General features: G+C 36.6%; 1 protein-coding gene across 7 annotated transcripts in view; it reads right to left on the reverse strand.

Moving 5' to 3' along the window:
- LOC139138909 (latrophilin Cirl-like) overlaps positions 1-18,251 on the reverse strand; it is a 43,587-nt gene that overhangs the window by 13,026 nt on the left and 12,310 nt on the right. For 5 of the 7 annotated variants that reach the window (XM_070707507.1, XM_070707506.1, XM_070707503.1 and 2 more), the window contains exons 2-13: positions 13,326-13,423; positions 10,119-10,338; positions 9,059-9,177; positions 6,518-7,846; positions 4,220-5,935; positions 3,793-3,912; positions 3,314-3,420; positions 2,838-3,038; positions 1,937-2,114; positions 1,306-1,458; positions 513-712; positions 117-166 (exon numbers count right to left, since the gene is read on the reverse strand). In XM_070707507.1, coding sequence (XP_070563608.1) covers positions 117-166; positions 513-712; positions 1,306-1,458; positions 1,937-2,114; positions 2,838-3,038; positions 3,314-3,420; positions 3,793-3,912; positions 4,220-5,935; positions 6,518-7,846; positions 9,059-9,177; positions 10,119-10,338; positions 13,326-13,389 — 4,457 coding nt within the window. In that variant the 5' untranslated portion in view covers positions 13,390-13,423. Of the gene's footprint in view, positions 1-116; positions 167-512; positions 713-1,305; positions 1,459-1,936; positions 2,115-2,837; positions 3,039-3,313; positions 3,421-3,792; positions 3,913-4,219; positions 5,936-6,517; positions 7,847-8,153; positions 8,222-9,058; positions 9,178-10,118; positions 10,339-13,325; positions 13,424-18,251 lie in introns of those variants that run through there. The other 2 variants (XM_070707509.1, XM_070707508.1) reach the window with 2 other exon arrangements.

The following is an 18,251-nucleotide window of genomic DNA, read 5'->3' on the forward strand; positions in this document are numbered from 1 at the left end:
AGTAAAATGGGGAATACAGTAAGAACTTTCTATCCATTGGAAATTAGAAATATTATGGCAGTTTTCAAAATTGTATGATTAATTTTGGGTCCCATATTTCTGAAGATCTCCCTTACCTTCTGGTGAAATTCCAGAATGAACATCTTGCAGCTGTTACATTTTCAGTCTAAACATCAAAAAGAAATGAACGACAAGACAGCTGTCATTAACCATGCTTTAAAACTAGGAAATGTCCATTTCACAACATTTTCAGTAACAATCTTTGTTCCATGGACATAACATGCAATGCTTTGTAATATGTCTATAACAAATAGATAAATTTCATTGAAAAAGAAATATGAAGCATGCTTAAAAATACAAAATGAAAACAAACACTGATGCTTCTATTTTGACAGGCTTTGTAAAGACTTTCATATTCAAACTAAACGAATAAGCAAAAAAATCAGTGCATTGGTCAATTTTAGTAACATTTGTATTTTAGGATGAAGATTTCTACAAAAAAAAACACCCACCTCCGTGTGCTCAAGCACAATGATAGCTGGTTCAGCAAGATTTGAAGGGGTACTCATTTGGTTTATTGATGCTGATATGATTTTAGAATTGACAATACTCTCTGTGGTATTGTTACTTTCTTCAGCAGTATTGCCCTTGCCACCAACGGACAGAAACCCACTGATCTCATCGTATAAAAAAAACACCAACCTGGTTGTGTCTGGGAAAGGAGAATTGAACATGAATCAAATTAAGTAATATCAAAGCAGACCAACATAAATGGCAAATACACTGTCATTGTTATTTGGTGGAGTCTATAATTTGTCACTTTGTGATTTCCCTCATGTAAAAGTCTTACCGAAAATTTTAATTTTCTTGATTTGAACATGGTCATGTGACTAACATTCAGAGGATTGGGCATACTGGAAAAAATGATAGCAATTATGAAAGGAAGAAGTCAGATTTAGGAACGAAAAGAAAAACTTTGTAACCTGAGTAGCACTGATGCAAATTAGGGTTTTGAAGAACTTATGACAGACTTTACAGTGCACAAAGAAGTATAAATACACTGATAGAGATTTAACCCTTTGAGTACCAAAGTTAATTTTTGTTGCCCTTATAAAGTATACCTAAGTCACTTTTTGTCAGATTTTTGTCAAGATTTTGATAAAAAACTGTGGTCAATAAAATTTTGTGTTCATTTGGTCCAAAATTACCAGAAAAATTTTGGAAAATATCATAAAAGTTGGTAAAACGTTGCACTAAAATTGGGAAAAACTACAGCACTCAAAGGGTTAAAGACATGGAAATTACCATTCACACTTTTCTGTTTCAATGTTTCATTGGTCAGTTTTATTGAATCTGTGACATATTTCCACTGAGTGGCATCATCTTCCATGTCCTTGCCAGGAAACTCTGCATCTGTCAAGTTTTCATCACTGGTGTTCTGGGCAGAAAGCTCCATCACTGCAGAGAGCAAACCGAGAATTATGTTCTGTATAAGGACACCCAAACTATTATATGCAAAATTGAATTATTTAATATTATTGAAATGTGGATACAACAATTCTTACTATTTATCAAAAATTCATGACTCAAAATAACTTTAAAGTCATTCTTGAGCAGCCGGAGATGTGCTATACATGTAATATAGTGTTCAATATTCAGAGATATACAATTGCATCACTTGAATTCAGTCAAATCTGCTATAAAAAGTTGAAGGGGTCATGCATGCTTTGAATTGTGACAATACAACTCAATTATTGAAACATCTTTATCGAGGATGGGAAGCAGCTGAGGGGTTTGGATACCTTTCTTCTTTGTTAAGTATGTGCCCTATGGGTCGCAAGTTTAATAGCAATATGCACTCAATATTATTGCTGTTACTTTTGTAAACCTGAGTCAATTGCATTGCCTTTGATCATGCTGGCAAAACAAAACTTACAAATTTTGTTTGTCACTGTGACCACAGCACTGCCAACTTGTAACTGATTGACAAGCATGAATCCGCTCTGTTCCATACACTGCAGTAGTTTTGTAGCTTCTTCAGACTGTTTGTCAGTTGGTAGATCCACCCAGGCATTGCTGTGTTCAAGTAGGTTACTGCCTGTGTTCAGATTCGCCTGAAGTAAAAAAATCCCACTCAATATCAATATTCATGTATATTCTACATTTTGAAGTTCTGATCTGACAAAAATGACTGCACTCTCTGACTTTCAAGTTCATACAGTAATATCAAGTTCATATGGCACTCACAAGTCCACAGAGGACATAAGCTCATTGCAAGGTTTAACTTTGTAATTGCTGATACCCTAACAGATAAGAAACTGCATGTACATATAACAAATAAAATGCAACGAAATATTTGCATAAATTACTTTACATCAAATTTTTTTCAAATGTAGTGCCCATGATATGGAAGGCCATAATTTTCCAAGTTTTGAAAAACAAACTATCCTACAGTGAATTTAGTCAGAATGGCATATCACGGCCATTTCCACCCAAATAGCATGGGAAGTAATGACAAGAACAGCAAGGAATTAATGTTACAATTTTTTTTCAAAGTTATACACTTTCATGAAAGTCTAAATGTGATATGCACTTTAAATGATCACTACCACAATACAAATCCATTGTATATAATAACAGACTGTATACACCGTGTACTTAGTCCCAGGATCTCTGAAAGTGTAACAATGCATGCAGACCTTTTTTTATGACACATCTGTACCCAGAAATAAATATTGACCGATGATAATTTTGTCACTGTGCTTGTCAATGCTTTTACACCATGTTGCTATAAAGGGTTGTAACTGCTTGAAACAGCTTGGGATATAAAGCCATACCTCCACCACACCATCAGCAAACTGATAGCTTTCCTCTGGTGTCATGTTCTGAAGGAACGGATCCATGTTCAGTAGTAGTTCATTCATATTATCGATGGATCCCACGATATCACCGCCGTAGAGTGTCTGGTTGCCAGAAGTACTTTTCACTAGCAATTCTGTCACCATCTGGACATCACTGGGACTGCTAATATTTGAAATCTGTCAAAATGTGTACAATATAATAGGATATGTCTGACAAGGTGACTTTGCTGAAGTTAAAGAAACGACGGTTGTTGTTTTGCAAAGTGGGCACCCTGCTAATATTTCCAATATTCTAAAATACAATTGCTCTGATGTAGCAAGGGGAACTCCAAACAAACAATCTCTCTCTCTCTCTCTCTCTCTCTCTCTCTCTCTCTCTCTCTCTCAATGGTCTTTTGCAGGACACTTTAGCTACATCATACATGACTGCCAAAAAGGTAAAAGAAGATTACCATTTCACTGATCTGTTCAACAGCTTGTGATTTGCAGTCACTAAGATCTGGCCCTGAACTTGGACTCCATTTTGCAGGCGTGCCATCACAGTACCAGATGGCTTGACCTAAAAATACAAGGCAATGAAATATGAAAGAAACAATCACAAAATTCTGATCTGATATCCACCATGTGTCATTTTAGCCTCACACTGAACAAATTACTGGCTCTTAACAAGTTTTGGCTAGCTATTTTCCCTTAGAAAACTTCCTCTCAATGAAGGGGAATTAATGTACTTTTTGAAATCTCTTCCGCTTCCGTGACCAACCTATCAATGATGAGTTATGGCCTACGTGGAAAATGCTTGAGTGTCTACGGTACACAAATGCATATACAGGCAACATTACAGGGAATTCTTATACATATCATCTTCTATTATTTTTTTTCCAGAAAAATTCAAGAAATTCTGCAAAGTTTATGAGAAAGAAGATATATCTACCTGTGGTCCCCTCCGGGCATTGCTGTATCACTAGATTACCAGTCTTGGTTGCTGGCCATGTCAGATCTCTGGCCACAGTGGAGTCACAAACCATCACAGGACTTGGAGGGGTTGGCTTTGCTGAAGACATAGAACAAAATGTTTTAATGAAACTGATGAAGGACAGTTTTGAAATTAGTGCAAAGACATACGATGCTTAAACATAACTTCAGTATAGTTTTGTCTTTGCTACTTCTGTCAGTATTGTATGCTCACCTTCTCAATGTCTCTTAATTGTTAAAAACTGCAGAAATTGGTTCTGTTGTCTGATATTTCATGCATACTGTTCTTTATACACAATTTCTTTCTCACAGACATACCTTACAAATATTCAAATAGTCATGAATAATGGTAACTTAAATACATATAGTTTGATGATTTTGTTTACCTGTTCTTCTCTGTGTTGTTGCTGTTGATGTCTGCCGTCTTCCTGTTGTTGCATTTGTAATCTTTGTCGTCGGGTGCTCGGTGTGACTTGGTGATGGCTCTGACACAGAACTTCTGATTGGCTCTTCAGAGTTGGTAGCTGATGACTGTGAGCCAGTTGCTGTAGTCGGCTTTGGTTGCTCTGTAGATTTAATTGGTGTTCCTGAACTTACAGGTGTTATTATTGGTTCCTCGGTCTGTTTAGTCCTTGGTTCTGTAATACTGGTCATGATTGGCTGCTTTGTTTCCCTGGTTGACAGGTGTTCTGACTTTGTAGTGCCCACAACTGGGTCAGTGATTGGAGGTGGGAGTTTCTTGGTAGTGATTCTGGGATAGGGCTTGGTGCTCCTGTTCTCTGGTGTTGAAGTCTCACCATAATCCTTGGTTGCCATGGCTGCTGTTGCCATGGACGGCAGATCAGATGAAGTTGACTGCTGTCCAGGATCCTCATCTGGTTCTCCGGTGGAGGTTGCACCTGGTGTCTGAGTCTCTCCAGGTGGTGTTGGACTATTTTCTGGGGTTGTTGGCCTTTCAGCTGGTGTCTGGGCAGGAGACACTGGTATCCCATGAGGAGTTGCTGGCTTCTCAGCTGTTGGTGCTGGGGTCATTGCAGGTGTGACTGATGTTTCAATTGGCCGCACTGGTGTCCTGGTTGTTGGTGCCAGTGTCTCCGCTGCTGTTGTCTGTGTTTCAGCTGTTGGTGTCCCTGGTGTTTTGACTGGTTGCACTGGTGTTATAACTGTTGGCGCTAGTGTCTGAGCTCCTGTCAGTGATTTAGATGTTGGTGTCCTGGCAGATGTTGCTGGCGTTTCAGCTGGTGTCTTAACAGATGACACTGGTGTTTCAGCTGTTGGTGCTGGTGTCTCAGTCGGCAGTTCTACTGTTCCATTGGGTGGCTGAAGTGTCCTAGCTGGTGTTCTAGTTGTCTCAGCAGGTGTCTTTGGTGCATCAGATGGTACTGTTGGGTAATTGCCAAATGGTGTTTCTGGTGTCTCCACTGGTAGTTGTGGTGTCTCAGAGGATTGGTGTCTGGTGGACACATATAATTGTGTTGTTTGCCTGTAAGGTTTACTTGGTGTCAGGTTCACAGGTGAGTTGGTGTCAATCGTAGGCTGGGGAGTGGTAGTATATCGCTGGGTAACAACATCTGGCGATGTTCCCCATGAAGGATAAGGCAGACCATTTGAAGTGGACAAAAGTGAAATATGGTCTCTTCTCGTGGTAAACTCATGAGCTGGTGTTTCTGCTGTCCCCTGCCCTGTCACTGTGCTTTCTGTAGTCTGACCTGCTCCTTGGGACTCTGTGGTCATTTGCAGAGTCAGGGGAAGATGACTCTCAGTGGTTGCCATGGTAACACCTTGCTCTACTGTAATGGGTTGTGTAGGTGACTCAGGTACATTTTCTCTTGTTACTGGCATTTCCATAGTTATGTTGTCTTCAGTAGCTGGCTTTGCGGATGATGACCGTTGCTCTTCTGTCGCTGGCAGTTCATCTGATGTTGTTGCTACGGTGGCAACTTGTTGTTCTGTTGTCAGTTTGACAGGTGATTCAGTGCCCATTTCCACTGTTACGACCAATTCCTCTGTGCTACTTTCCATTGTGGAAATGGTTGTATGTGTGGTTGCTGGTTTTTCTGGTTCTGTTGTAGTCTGGACAGCGACAGTTGGAGCAGCTGTAGCTGTTGGAGAGAAAACGCAGCACATGGATATATTACACAAGTCAGTGTATTACACAAAGACTAAGCTAGTTACAAGCAACACTTATGCACAAATACTAAAGACATAGTATGATAGGGAAGAGATGGATAATAGTTTGAAGAGGGTAATGAAAAAAAGAACATGCAAACAGATTTGATTTGGGTTGTAATTTGGTAGTAAAGGTAGATCTGTATTTTAACTGTTTCTTATTGACAGTGTTGATTCAGTCTTGCCGATCGAGAACTTCACAAACCTGGATGAGGGCAAAGTGTAGTGTCCCTTTACCAAAGCCTTAATTTACTCCTGTCCATAATTATTTCAGATTTTAAGTAGAAACCAAATAATAGGCTGATACATAAATGTAATATATCTCATAAAGGTAAATAATCTATCCATCTCTGGAACAATTACTGTTCATGTATATAACCCTCAAAATGGTAATTTGGTCCTGCCTTTAAAAAAGCAAAATATCTGCAAAGTTTTAGTTTCCCATGAACAACATAACAATTCATAAATTTCTGGCAACTTAAGTTCTTCAAACAGTTTTGAAAATCATAAGATACCTTTAGTTTGACTGTATGAAGAAGGTTGATCAGTGTCATGTACAGTTGTTTGTCCTCTCTCGACTCTTGTGGTTTGTCTAAGATTGGGAGCTGACTGTATTTTATCTGTCACTCTCTGTTCAGTCACAATCTGTGTTGTTGGTGTCAAAGATATTACTGTAAACTGGTTTGTATTAGTTGTTTGTATTGTCTCTGGTTTTGTTACAACATCTGTTTCCTTGGTAAGTAGAGTTTTTTCCATTGTTGATTTCATGTTGATTGTTTGTCCTGCAGCTGTTGATTGTAAAGTTTCTCCTTGTTTTATAGTTGTTTTCTCATTGCCCGGTTGTGGTGACATCGTTCTTGGATTGGTGCTTGATCTGGATAATACTGTTGTTTGCCTGATCTCTGGTTGTGGTTTGGTTGTGGTTGGATGGGTCTCTGGTTGTGGTGCCATTGTTATGTGATCTGTTTCCGGTGTTGGTGCCTCTGTTCTTGCATCAGTTTCTGGTTCTGGTTTGACTACAGTTTGATCGGTCCCTGGTTTTGGTGCCATTGTTTGATGGGTGTCTGGCTCTTCTGATGATGTTACCTGCCTTGATGGCAGTTGTCCAAATACAGTTGTTTGCTTCGTTTCTGAGTGAGAAACTGATGGTAATTCCTTGGTCCCTGGTCGTGAAACCATCGTTGTATGAGAGATTCCTGGTTGTCCTTCCACAGTTGTCGGTTCATTGTCTGTTTGTGCTGTGGCACTTTGTGTTCCCATTGTTCCAGGTTGTTTCATAACTGTTGATAACGTGGTGACTGGTTTTCTTGTAAATTCTGTTTGTTGAAATGTGCCCTGTGCAACACTAGATGTCTTCTGCGTTTCTGGCTGTACCTGTATGGTAGCAGTTGTTGGCAGAGTTATTGGCTGTGTTAACGTGTACCCTGTTTGTTGAGATGTAGGTTTTGCCGCTGTTTTCATTGAAGTTTCCATTTGTACAGCATCTGTTGTTTGCCTGGGCAATAGACCCGTTGTTGACGGAGCATCCCAGGTTTGTGATTGAATTGTTGCCGACGGGTTCTTTGAACTGGGCAATCTCTCATCAGTTAGTTGCTCGGTGACCAATTTTGAATCTGTTGTTGATGTTCCCCATGAAACAGAAGCCGTTCCTGCAACAGTGCTGTGTTGTGTACTTTGCTGCATCACGACTGTTGTCTCCTGAGCAGCAGATTTTGTAGTTGGACGGAGAGAGTATGTTAACCTTTCCTTCAAATCTGTAGTTTGTCTTCCTGTCTGCACCATTGAGGTTGGCCCCATATGTGTTGTCTGTCTCACTGTACTTTGAATTTCAGGTGCATCACTTGCTGTTGGTACAAATTTTCTCTTGTTTTTGTATTTCATTTTTAAATATCAATTCAAGATCTGTTGTTAACAAACTCTTGGTTAAGATTAAGGCAGCTTTAGGCATTTCACATAAAAGTTATACAGCATTCCAGGCCTTTGCATTGCTTTATTAGTATGCTTTTTTCATTATACATGTTTGCAACTTTTGCTGTTTTATAAACTTGTTTCAGGCCTAGTGGCACTTTTTTGATAAAATGCAAAGGAAGAATATGAGAAACCAACAGAGGATTAAGATAAAAGATTTTGCTAAGAGTATGGAAAACTTACTCAGAAAGTTAGTGTGGATTACTAGCTGGTAGAGGATTATCTTTGGACTGGCGGAAAGGATAGTAAGGCTAGGAAAGAGAAGAAATAATTTTAAGAGATAAAATAGATACACAAGGACAGTTAGATGTAACATCGAAGCACAAGATTAACATTCACATTCAGCGTTTACAGTTGACTTTACAAAATTTCATGGTTTGCAAATGGTTTGCACAATATCTTTGTCTGTCTGTCTGTCTGTCTGTCTCTCTCTCTCTCTCTCTCTCTCTCTCTCACACACACACACACACACAAACTCATGCACATACTGCAAAATTTTCATGATTTCACAAACATCAATTTACATATATTTCCATTTGCCACCTCAAAGGCTTGTGAGGAGGACATTTAAGGTTAAGTATGCGCCTCAAAATTGAAAGACTTAAGACTTTTGCTCAAAATTTCTTAGATGAAACTTTCAACCATTGTCTTACCAAATCAACAATAAAATCGGGGGTCACCGTGCAAAGTTTCGAACTAGAGAAACAAATTTACCAAAATATTGTGATATTTGAAATTCAAAATGGCTGCAATCCCTGAGTTAACGTTTTGGGAAAAAAATTATATTTTGGATTTTCGGGAAATTAAGATTGAAAATTTTTCTTTCTCCAAGAGCTTTAAAATGAGCCCTACTTGTGGTAGATCAGTAAAGAATTGTAGAAATTTGGAAGTCTGAATATCTGTCTCTGAGGCACATTCTACCTTAAAATTTGATAATATGAATGTGTAAGCAAACACTTTGTCTCAGCCTTTTTCCATGTGTTCTATATATCAGAGTATTGTTCAAAATTTGTACAAGCAAAGGTGACTGTCAAAAGAACATCTTTGAAATAAAGTTAATTTTGAAATAGGTGTTCATTCCCACTTACTTTGATCTTGCGGTGCACCACAGGAATATTTGACTTCCAGATACTTTCTAACGCCAGGGCAAGGGTCACCGAACACACCGTTATTGGCTGGGATTACACATGTGGTCCTGCCTTCACACCTACAGATATTGATGGGTACAACTTTCATCAGTTCTTTTCAATCACATTGACATTCAGATCATTGCATGATGATCTTTTAATTTTTTCATGCAGTGGATTTTGGACCCAGAGAAAACCTCTTTCACATAGACCCACATCTTGAGATGGATTTTATAGCAGTGCCATCAAGTGGCAGTGTTTTGACATGTTAATATAGAAGTTCCCAATTAAAAGCACTTGGCCATTTCAAAAGTATACTGAGAGAGTACATCTCAGAATTGACAAAAAATGTTACACTGCAAGCTTACACTATCTAAACATTGTGAATACAAACAGTGAAAATTAGAAAATACACTATGTATTGAACAACCACAGTCCCTGACCACAAAGAGAGACCATGACACAATGCTTCTGTGGCCCTATTAAAATGGAGTAGAACCGTATGTCAGGCTTTTCAAAAGTAGTGATTTTCCAGGCACTTATCCCAGTGCATCCCCTTGTCATGGAATTTACAGTGTAATCGATATCAAAATATGAAATCATGGAGCCACTGACTTTTTTCCTCAAGTTTTTAATATCTAATAGCTCTCATTTTGGAGAAATTGGAAGACAATAGAATATTTAGCTGACCGATGATTTACGGTAAAACTAATTCATTGAGATTTGACAAATGCTGGGAATGATCAACTCATGAATTTCCACACTTTAAAATAAAATTAATGTATGATAATTCATTCTTCTGTTTCTCAACATGTATTTCAATATAATCCAAACTGAATAAGTTTACCAGAGATACATCCAATATGACTTTGTGCAAAGTGACCTCTTAATACTCATCAGTGGTAAACATACTTCCGAGAGAGCTCAAGCAGAAAAGATATTAATTGGCAACAATTGACAATGCGTTAAGCCATGCAACCATTACTAATCAAAATGGACGAATGATGACATATACGTGTACCTGTCATAGATAATGTGGAATGAAGTGTCAGAGATACAGCTGGTTTCAGAGACCAGCTGCCCCCTGACACATGTCCGATCATCAGTGCGGCCGTAGTTTGCGGAAACGATGTGCATGGTGTCGCCTGGGGAGGGACATCTGAGGATCGCCTGTGAATTTTCACAGATAGATGTTGTGTAGGTGCTGTCAGCCCTGCGAACCCTCAACCAATGTGGCATTCCTTGAAAGAAAAAACATACATTCAGAGTTATATGCAAATCTACATGAGGCGCTTTAAATAAAATTCTTTGTTTGCCGTCTGAGTGCTGGTAGGTTTTCACAAAAAATCAAGAAAACAAACACAATGTTAACACTATAACAAATAAAGATATTCTTTTTTTCAAAAGAAACCAAATAAAAATTTACTTCTGTTGATACACTTGTGTATTTTGTCTGTGTTTGTTTTTTGATCTGGCTGGAAGGTAGGTTTTTGAAAAATCCAAGGACGGCAAACAAAGAATTTTCTTTAAACCGCTTGATGAATTTTGACATCTTTCTGATTGGTCATTCAAGTTTTGATGCAACAGCCAATACAACAGCCATTGGACAATGCACATAAATTCTGAAACTACAAAACATTTGTTGGGTACCACCTCAGATTGTCACAGATGTTAAAAATGCAAAAAATATTCTGTTTAGGGAGAGGGTGTAAAGTTAAATTTGGTAATTGAATGTCACTTTTGCACTCGAATTAGTGACTCAGGAATTTTCTTTTTTACTTTTAAAAGTACAAACTCATTTTGATGTTGTTAGTGGGGTTAATATTTTGTTCATTATAAAGTTCATATCTATTACATCATCAACTTTATGACATCTTGTAGTTACAGATGAGTGATATTCCTAGCTAACTGTCTATGTACCATTAATATAACTTTTGAACTTCCTTACTCATGTTGTCAAGGTAACTACTGTAATGCAATGACGACGACTTTTTTCCCTAGACACTATTGTAACTATACCTCCTATGTGATCAACAATTGAAAGACAACCCTATTATGAAATTACAATGTACATCATTATGTATGATGTGTCATTAAAAACTTTGACTTTGAACTGTTTTGTTAATAATCAAAGTGCTAATTAGTTAAAATTTTGGCAAATTTATGTTTTCCAGATTTTCATTGCTCTGGAGTGCAAATTTCTGTCTGACTTTCTAAGTTAATCTGGAAAACTAAATTATAAATGCACTAAGAATTAATAATTAATGAAGAGGAGGCTACCTCCATATTCTGAAAATTGAAAATACCGCACATAAATAGACTCAAAATATGATGGCTTGAAAATTTTTTTAGCCTGTGTGCAAAGAAATTCAAATAACTATTATCCTGCACAAAGTTGTAACTTAGCAACATGTACATATGAAGGAGGCAATCAATATGATATTCAACAAATAAAAAATACATGTATGCCACAATATATACATATGTTATCCCTATTCAAAAAGCAAATGATACAAAACAAATGAGCAATTCTCAGACAAAACATTACTCATAACCTGACACCCTGGCTAAGTAGGAGTCAAAAATAATGATAATTATTCAATTTTTTATCTAAAACACACTTTATCTGATTGGGACATACATGTACAAGTGCAATTGGATAATGAAATATAGAAAATTTCATTTATGTTTTGTAAATTTACATTGCTGAATGAGACAAAGATGGGGTATCTTAATTACTTGTGCTTCTAAAATTTCAAAGGATATTGTAAGAAATGCAATATATAAAATGTGAGCCAGCAATATTCCTGAAAATACATATATGAACATTAATTTTGCAATTAAATGTACAACATTTACATATCACTTTTTTGCAAATTTGCAAATTGTTAATTCATAATTTTCAAAAAAACTGGTCGTTCACACAACGGTACACTGCATTAAACTCATCTCATAATGAAGTTACACTGTATTACAAATAAATGTTGAACCATATTCCCAAGTATAAAACTGGTAAACTGACTCAAGAACTTACAGTAAAGCCCTGCAGCTCCAAGCACTGCTAGTCTTTCCAACTGTGCACCCCAGCTATCTAAGATTTCCATTTTGGGGATAGAATTGCTGATATCTGATATCCCTGGCATTGTAACTCATTGAAAACAATTAATCCGGGACATTGCAGGACAAGGACTAACAGCTTTAGGTTAGGAAGTAACCCTATCATCATGGATAACTCACAAAAGGCCGCTTGTAAAGGCCACTTCAGTCACAGCAGCGATATGACAGTCTGATTTTCAGTGAAGATTTTAAACTTTCATTAATATTTCAGTTTTTCAGGAAACAAATTATGACTATGTTTTTTGTCACTGAATTTTCCATCTTCATTCTCCCTCACATTAATTTCCTTTTACAAAAAGCCTGACTCTTGCCCTTCTCAAATATCTTTGTATTGTATTGTCAATGCCATCATTCTATTTCTTACAGTACTGTTTTGAAAGAAGAACTTTGAGAGTGAATAATGAGTGTTTAAAGTTTAACATTTCTAAATAGTGATAATTTATTTCCTTTCAGCTGAATGAAATACATCTCAGACTTCATTGTTTACTCTGATGGAAAAATAATAGCGTTGGCTGTACACTGAAAAAGTAAGCAATGCAATGAGATACTGTACTATGTCCTACAAAATATACTTCAAACTGTAGAGGGCAAACTTTATTACTGATTATCCACGACATGTACCAAAGTCGGTGGAATATATACGATGCTTACAACACATACCATTATGAGCCATAACAACAGTTTGAAAATTGCTTTAAATTATTAATAAATTTATTATCTATGAACAATGTTGATAAAAATATAACATTTGTGTCATTATTGTATACTAGCTTGCACAAGACCCAACTGCACTGGAATTTTGAATGATATTTGGATTTTATTCCAAATTGGCACGGTGTACATGGCACAGACCGTCGGAAATACATGAAGGGTCTATTGTTGTAGCATTGCAGTCAGTATATTGCACATTTATAGTATCAATTGCCTAAATAGAATATACCAAGGAAATAATCCATGATCAAGCTATTGTTTACACTCAGTTTATCACGAGCTGGTATTCGCAAAGCCAAATGTTTGGACTAGCTGACGTTCAACCTGTACCGCGGTCTTATATACACTTGAACACAAACCACCAACGTACAATTGACTATCAAAGGTTGTTGTAACTTACCTGCTGATTTGCATAAATCAGTGAAAATTATCAAAACATGGATGTATAGATGTATTGGCTTCATCTTGTTTGATGAGAGCAGTTATTCCTCACATAATCTGAAATAAAATGAAAGGAAAATACATGAATAAGTAAAAATCTCGGAAATGTTAGCTCAACCTACATACATGTATATATGTGTGCCAGTATTTTCATTTTAAGCTGGATACCAGACTTAAACTGACTGGCTATTCAGTAATTTTGAACAGTAACCTTCAGTAATAACACAACTTTACTTGTTTGGATTTTCCCCATCCATACATGTAGACGGATGTAAACCTTTGAATTTCTCCCTTTCCTTGGCCATTGATCAATGACATAATTTGCTAAGGATTTGAAAACAAATCTGAACACTCTGTGTGTACCCAGGTGCTTTTGCTGGAAATTTAGAACCATTGAATTGGAAAAGCAATAATTTTGAAGTAATATAATATTTCAAACAAAGTGCTTTTCTAATTCATTCTGATTTGTGTTGATGTATTGTCATCTTTGATGTCTACCCATCTTTAATTATGCATCTTGAATCAATGATTTCATGTCATACATGTATCTGAAGTGCACTGGAGCCAATGTTTCCACGGAAAATAAAGTGACCATATATGCTTAAACCCTTTGAGTGCTGTAATTTTTCCCTTCAAAATTTTAGTGCAACATTTTACGAATTTTATTAATTTTTCTGTAATGATAATTTTGGATCAACTGGACATCACATTTCATTGGCTACAGTTTTTTGTCAAAACTTTGGTTAAAATCTGAAAAACATTGACTGGGCTATATTTTATAAATGTGACAAAAATTGGCTTTGGCACTCAAAGGGTTAAGGTCCTCACTCATTCCAATTTTTACCAACAAGGGGGGTTAATTCTTTTGCTGAAACACTGGGGAGTACTGAAAAACTAGAAAACACCCTGACCTTTAAGTTAAACTTTATAATCTGTGTAATCTTGCATAAAACTTGTATGTACTTGTGTCCATGTATTTGCAATGTACAAGGCAAACAAACTATCTTTTAATACTCTAATCTCAACAACCCTGAATTATCTTGATCGCCCCAAGCCACCACTTTTTTCTTGGCCATCCACAGTAAATCACTTAATCTCTACACAAGGCTTCACAAGAGGTTATGAACTGCAAATGTTTTGGTGAGGGGTGATAAATAATTACAGGATGGAAAAAAAGGAGAGAAAACAGACCGCAAAAATTCCTCATGAAGACTTTAAAGCCTGTGGGAAAGACCTTAACCCGAAAATATATATAACCATGATAACTTCAGTGTGTTTAGAAGTATTGTTGGCATCGGGAACTTCAAGAATGCCTTGAGCTTGTATATTTTTTAAACTTGCCATATGTGCACAGATAGGGAATGCAAAACAATCCACAACTGGTATCTGTGATGCGCTATCTGATATCCAAACAGATCAGTACCTTCATTTGATTAGCCAGACAACAGCTACACACTAATCTGGTAATTGTGGTCCACTGGGGATGTCGATAAATTATGTATTGTTTGGATGATGGGGTGGTGATGGTTCTCAAGAGGGGGGATTTCAATTTTTATCTCTCCCAGTACACATTTTTCACACATTAAATCAATTGACTGGTCCATTTACTCTAAGTGGTTTCTCCTGGACACTTCTTCTGGAACTCGGCCACCGTGACCAAAACTAATGAAAGATGACTTTTTCCATGGAGAAGCTAAATAGAAAACCACCATTGCATACTAGGTCAGGATCACCCTCAGTGTATGTCTGATTAATAGGCAACTGTGGGTCAAGCAAGCAAATTGTAGGGCTTGCATACTACACTACAGTATATGGTTTCAAAACTTTATTAGTTTACTACACTTTAAAAATTACCGTAAGCTTTTAAATTACATGTATTAACTTATTAATATTTTTTTATATAATACAATGTATTTCCGAACATATATGCCACGTTTATGGATCCTTATTGGAATAAATGCTGTTATTTCTTCTTCTTGACATACTGTTGTAACAGCTTCTACTGGAATATAGATAGAGTAGACATATATACTCAAATCCACACCTTGGTTTAAAGGGCCTGTAGCTATAACATTTGATGACTTTTTACTAGTTTTGTTTTTTGCAAACTGAAATACCTAGTATTCTGCTTGCTGTGAAAAAAGAAGCTAATTATCCAATTTGTATACTTTAATAAACACATGACTTTCTGTCTTCATACTAGCAGCTTTGACATGCCAAATGTATATTGTACAGTAATATTTGACACGGAGCTTTCCATCACCTGGACATTTCTGACACCTTGTTTACATTCACCCAGTATTTCCACAGTAGTAGAGGGTCAACAACCCCATCCACTATCACATTACATCAATTCATGCAAATCTCCTGACATCTCATATCAAAGGCACAGGATGTCTATACTTCAAATGACGTACGTGCAGGAATTACCTTGAGACATTCACCTTGCCCTACCTAGCAAGTAAACTCATTTTGAGAAGTCTACCAACTTACATGTAATCTTGTCTCAAAGTTTTGTAGTATTTTTTGTATGCAGCAGAAGCAAATAGCAAACACCTCATAAATTGTTATGTCCTTGTTCAGCACCACTGTTCTACACAAAAGACCTGAAAAGCCTGAGGTAATTTCTTGTTTTAACACTCAATCCCAAATTCCTTTATTCTCCGCCACTTGTACCACCTCTTGGTGGTAGCCCTTCAAAAAAAGACATCATGAATGGATTGAAATCCACATCTTGACCCCTGTACTTCTCGCGGGTCATAAATGCATCTGGCTTTTAAGGATTCCTATCGAGCATGTACTTGGCAAACCTATCTCCCTTTTGTGATTTCATTTTTGACCTACTTTGAAAAAAGTTGAATGCCTATCCTAGCATATGATTTAAAACATCAGTGTGTGCTTGAGTATTGGTAATGGCATCAGCTGGTATATTTCTAATAAAGGTTTGAACTTTGCCTTCAATATGAAAGCAGTATCAGTGTTTATAATCCACATTTGTGGGCATGCAACTCATTTCACAGTAATGAAAAACCTCAGTTTCTCTGCTGACCTCAGAATATTTATGACTACTGGACATACACAGTGAGTCTTCACCATAATTTAATTTGTCTGTATGCATGCCTCAGTACTAGCTGTTCTGTTAGAGAGACAATACATATGTACAGAGTATGTGTATAGATTTTCTAGACTGGCCAGGCATACTGCAATGACCATGGACATTCAGTCCACACTCAAAGTTCTGATGTCATGTCATTTTTATATTTGGCACAAAATGTGACCCTATGTGACTTTGTCAAAAAGGGAAGTGAATTAATTTATCATTTTTTTTATTCAGTGTAGGTTCAAATGCTTTAGGAATGAAAACTTCTCACTAACTTGCTACTTTAAAAGGAGGCTCTAATTGCAGTGTCATCAGAACTGCGCGTGTGTGACTTTCTTGTTTTGATACAAACAATGTATTTCATGCATGATATTTAGATGCATAACATCAACATAACCGCAACATTTAAATTTTACAATATTCATTGTTAACAAACATATATTCTAACTTTCATCAATAGCAAACATACCCTAGATACAGCGTATATACATCGATTGTAGGGGTTCCTTTGAGCAGAGTTCTGACAACAGTCTCCCTTTAAGTAATTTTTATATTTCAAAATGACTACTGGCCTTCAGAGTCATGGAAAATTAATTCATTTCTGATTTACATATGATTTGAATTTTAAATATATTAAAAGATACTAAATGCTCACCATGTGAATATTTTTTTAAAAGCAATGATAGCAATGCCTGATCCTCATTGATGCAGTCAAGAACCTCGATCAACGCAGGTGAAATTGATACCATTATTGTGTCACCTGGTGGCCTTGTCACATTGCAGGGTGTGTTCGATCATTGATAATGGCGATATAAATACCTTGAAAATACTTCATGGCTGAGATAATTGCTACACTCAGCTGATTATGAGTTGGGTGTTTGCTAGTCATGTGTGATCAAAGAGCTGGGAAAAGTGACATTTTAATGCAGATATCATGTAGAAAAAACCATTTCAGATAAGAGCGATATCGGTGGCTGACACAATGCTATAGAGTGACTGAAAATTAGTTCTAAATAACAGGTTGTGGGAAATGCAGTACAGAGTTTCTGTGATGATACACTTAATTTAACCAGTACAGGCCTTAGCTGCCATCGGGTTGCAGTTCAATCAGCTTAAAATAATAACGAGTATGGATTTGGGTTTAAATTTCCATAAGAGCCAATGAAAACATCATCAAAACCAGTTGGAAAGTGAAAATTTAGACTGAAAGCTGGTTGAAATTGATAGGTGAAACAGGGACACAGTCAACAATAGGCGAGGTCAGGTACCCTATTGTACCATGTGACCTTGCAATACCATTATGTGTAATTGTGCACATATGAATATTCATTTTGTTCCACATACATGTACTCAATGGCTAAGTATATACATATAGGGCAAGATGGCCTTTATGAGACTTATAGGCCATAAATAAAAATTTTTAAACTAGATTTAGTACAGCCCAAATTACTTTTTGAAAATGGTGAATAAAATCAATTAACAGATACAACATATCAACTATATATTACAATGTTACCCTATTTGGAAAGATAGTACAATGTGGCTATGGCTTGAGTATTTTTCACGCACAATACATGTAATTTGATAAGGAAATCAACAATTTTACCAGAGAATAACAAATCTTTCAGAGTTTAGAAAAAAAATGACTGAAACAGAGTTAGAATAATGCATTGAACTATCTAGATTAATATTTTCTGAATGAATTTCTACACCAAAAATGAAATGTCAAAGTTAAATGTCTCGTTACGCTCCTTGAATGACAATCACACACAAGGGGTAATTACA

The sequence above is a fragment of the Ptychodera flava genome, chromosome 8, assembly GCF_041260155.1.
Source record: "Ptychodera flava strain L36383 chromosome 8, AS_Pfla_20210202, whole genome shotgun sequence".
NCBI classification, from domain to species: Eukaryota; Metazoa; Hemichordata; class Enteropneusta; family Ptychoderidae; genus Ptychodera; species Ptychodera flava.